The 3109-nt window shown below is 51.6% G+C and overlaps 1 protein-coding gene across 1 annotated transcript; it reads left to right on the top strand.

The window, feature by feature from the left end:
• The first annotated feature begins 848 nt into the window (after positions 1–848).
• Positions 849–2600, top strand: LOC149326703 (uncharacterized). The gene has a single exon (XM_089564652.1). The coding sequence runs from the start codon at positions 849–851 to the stop codon at positions 2598–2600; it is 1752 nt and encodes a 583-aa protein (XP_089420778.1).
• Positions 2601–3109: the final 509 nt, after the last annotated feature.

Raw genomic sequence — 3109 nt, 5'->3', positions numbered from 1 at the left:
ACAGAGATACATTTCCTTCCCTCAAAAGCCAATTTACGGACGAGCAAGGCGTAGAGCCGAACGGGCGATGGCGTTCTGTGGACTCGCTGGCAGCGTTGCAAGGCGCTGTTGCGATCCACTCTTAGACGCGAAGCTTCACATCTTAACTACACATCAGTGACACAAGGAGCAACACCGCGCTTAACGCTTTCGCCTCACAGCGCTTTAGGTAAACAAAGTGCCCCCCTGAATTTTTGCGGCTGCTTTCCCGTTTACCAAGTCTCACATCGGAAATTTTTTCGTCTACATAAAAAAGGCCAGAGCGGTCAATTTTCAACTCAGTTGTAGGAGACATAAAGCGGCTTATGTCACCCAAATATTAAGTTGACACGTTTATTTGTTTAAAAGGTAGGGGGCGCTACGCATTGAAATATCGAGTTTTTCCGGGTGTCGTGCATTCCCTTACTCTTGCCTAACCATTGTACAGTATTACAAGCAACCGCATTGATTTACACTGAAATTAGTGCTAACTGCTGTTTTGTTTTCCACCGTTTTTTTTCCTTCATTCATTTTTTTGTCCTAAATCTTAAGGGAACTAACGCTCTGTTTTTGCAGCCCCGCTTTTACTTTTGAATTACCAGTAATGCGTTGCTGTTTTCTCGCAGTCACCATGGTCTCGCTGTACTCAGCTTCTATCTCCGCGGCGTGAGCAAGAACCTGCAGCCCCCCGCACCAACATCGTTATAGCAGCCGTCGCCATAGTACTCCTCGGAATTGGCCTGCTGGTACTCTTCGCATTTATTCGTGGCTGGCACCACCATACGTCCCCACATTGCGTAGAGCCTGTGTGCAAGGAATTCTCCAAGCTCATGGCAGAAACCGTTAACCATTCCATCGACCCATGCGTCAACTTCGATGCGTACGTGTGTGGCGGCTGGCGGGCGAGGCGGAAGTATTCGGTGCACTCGGAGCTTGTCTCCAACGCCCTGGACCAGATGACGGAAGCTGTGATCAAAAATACCGATTCCCTGGTCGCCGGTCAGAACCTCCTGCAGAAAGCAAGCCTCTTCTACCGCTCCTGCGACGTGCTCTGGCGCGGAGAGCGCGACGAGCTCCCCGTAATACGCGAGTGCTTTCGGCGGGCGGGAATCGTGTGGCCACGCCGGTCGCCGGCACCAGACGTGATGCGTACTTTGCTCAGCCTGAACATCGACTTCGACTGGGCCGTAATCATCAGAGTGTGGCAAGTGGAACAGACGCTGTGGGTATTCGTGGCGCCCTCTTTCCACTTCGCGGCGGAGGAGCAAGGGAGGATGCGTGGCCTGGACGGAAAACGCCGCAGCTTTGAATTCCTCCGAGCGCAGTTCTCCGAAGGTGGTGTGGAAACGGCTGTTACGTTTGAAGAAGCTAGAGAGCTGGAAGAGTCTCTTTTTCGTCCTCTTGACGACGAAAGAGCCCACAACAAAGCGGAAGCGTTGTCTGCTGCTAGTCCATACGTAAATAGATTGAGTCAGTCACTGGCGAAATTCAACATTACCAACGTGTCCATATTTATGACCTCCAACTTGAAGTACTTCACGAAATTCTTCGACCTCTGGAAAGAATCGGGCGATGATAAGACACACGTTTTCATTTCGTGGATGGCGGCGAGGTACGCCAGCCTATTCTCAAATCATGACTTAATATCTAACTACTACGGCACAACAAATCAGGACGTGATTAAATACCAGCACGGACGCCTCTGCTATCAGCTCCTGTACATGTATCTCGGTGACTATCTTTTCGCTCCATATAATGCGGAGGTCTTTCAGAGTGGCTTGCGTCAAGATGTGGAACGCGTCGTCCTGTCGATCAGAACCGAGTTCGCCGCCCGCCTTGCCTCTAAGCCACCGTTCTCTAATGACTCCACTATGACCATTCGATGGAGCTCATTGGACACCGTCTTGAGCGCACTGACCAGAACGATGCCCCAGGATGAAAACGCAAGCAGTGAGGCTAATTCGCTGCTTCCGGACATGAACACCTCGCTTGTCAGAAACTGGGAGGCTGCATGGAAAGCGTCGCGGATAAGGACCAGAAATTCGGTGCCGCGCACTCTGGGCTGGTACACAATGTACAGGTTCTCCGCCTATTCTCACTGGGACGACGACTTCGTGCTCGCACCGTATGTCCTCTCGTTTCCCATTTACCACCCGACCCTCGTGGACGCCGTGAAGTACGGGGCCCTAGGAGCACACGTGGCCAAGGCGTCCGCTGACATCGCCATTGTTCACTACCGCAATGTCAACGCCACGGCCGGTGCAATAACAGAAGCCTTGAAGTGTGCCAACAAGCAGAACGCCGCAGATAAGTGGGTCGCACTGTCCGAACTGGCCTCCTTGGATATTCTGGCGGATGCTTTTCAGGCTCACGGCTCCCACGGCACCCTAGAGGGCACCGACCACATGACCGCGACGCAGCTGTTCTTCCTTTCCTGGTGCTTCATTCGGTGCCGCGGATATACCGAGAGACTTGGCGACAAATGCAACGCGGCAGTGCAGCACGTCGCTGCCTTCAGCTCAACTTTTTCATGCGCTGGGGGCAAACCACTCAACCCGAAGAAAAAGTGCGTTGTCTTCTAGAGCGGCCAACAACAAGAGCCGCCCAGTGCACTGCATCTTTGCTGCAGCATCGCTTAGGAATCTTGTGTTTTATGTGAAAGTGCTCCATATTTGCCTTCTTTTCTGCTTTTGTTATCACTGTGCGTGTACGGCCAACATGTATGAGTGCAGTGCACTACGCTGCGCCTCTCCCCGAAGCACCTGTGGGCATCCACAACGAAAACATGCCGGCTCTGATGTCCGCTGATCCGGTCACTGTTTGCATCGCTGCGGAAGATGAAGTATATAATTGTGGTTTTCTATGCAGAAACATTGAGCTCGTTCTGTTGCTACTTGACGCGAGGGCAGTCTTTTATCCGCTTTCATTCGAGGCAATCTGCATCCTTCTGTAAAGGTACGCATGCAGTTCGAACGCATCCACTTGTAGAACAGAATTCTGAACCAAAGCTGGTGTGAGGAAGCAATTACATTGAATTGTTACATTACATTTTTACGGTGTTCTTGAAACGACGCTTTGTGAACAGTTCCTT

The sequence above is a fragment of the Amblyomma mixtum genome, chromosome 10, assembly GCF_055824585.1.
Source record: "Amblyomma mixtum isolate Tamu chromosome 10, ASM5582458v1, whole genome shotgun sequence".
Lineage (NCBI taxonomy): Eukaryota > Metazoa > Arthropoda > Arachnida > Ixodida > Ixodidae > Amblyomma > Amblyomma mixtum.
This window is presented reverse-complemented; position numbering and strand designations above follow the sequence as displayed.

Coding starts and splice junctions, on each gene's coding strand:
- LOC149326703 (XM_089564652.1), top strand. CDS start 849: ATGGCAGAAACCGTTAACCATTCCATCGACCCATGCGTCAACTTCGAT.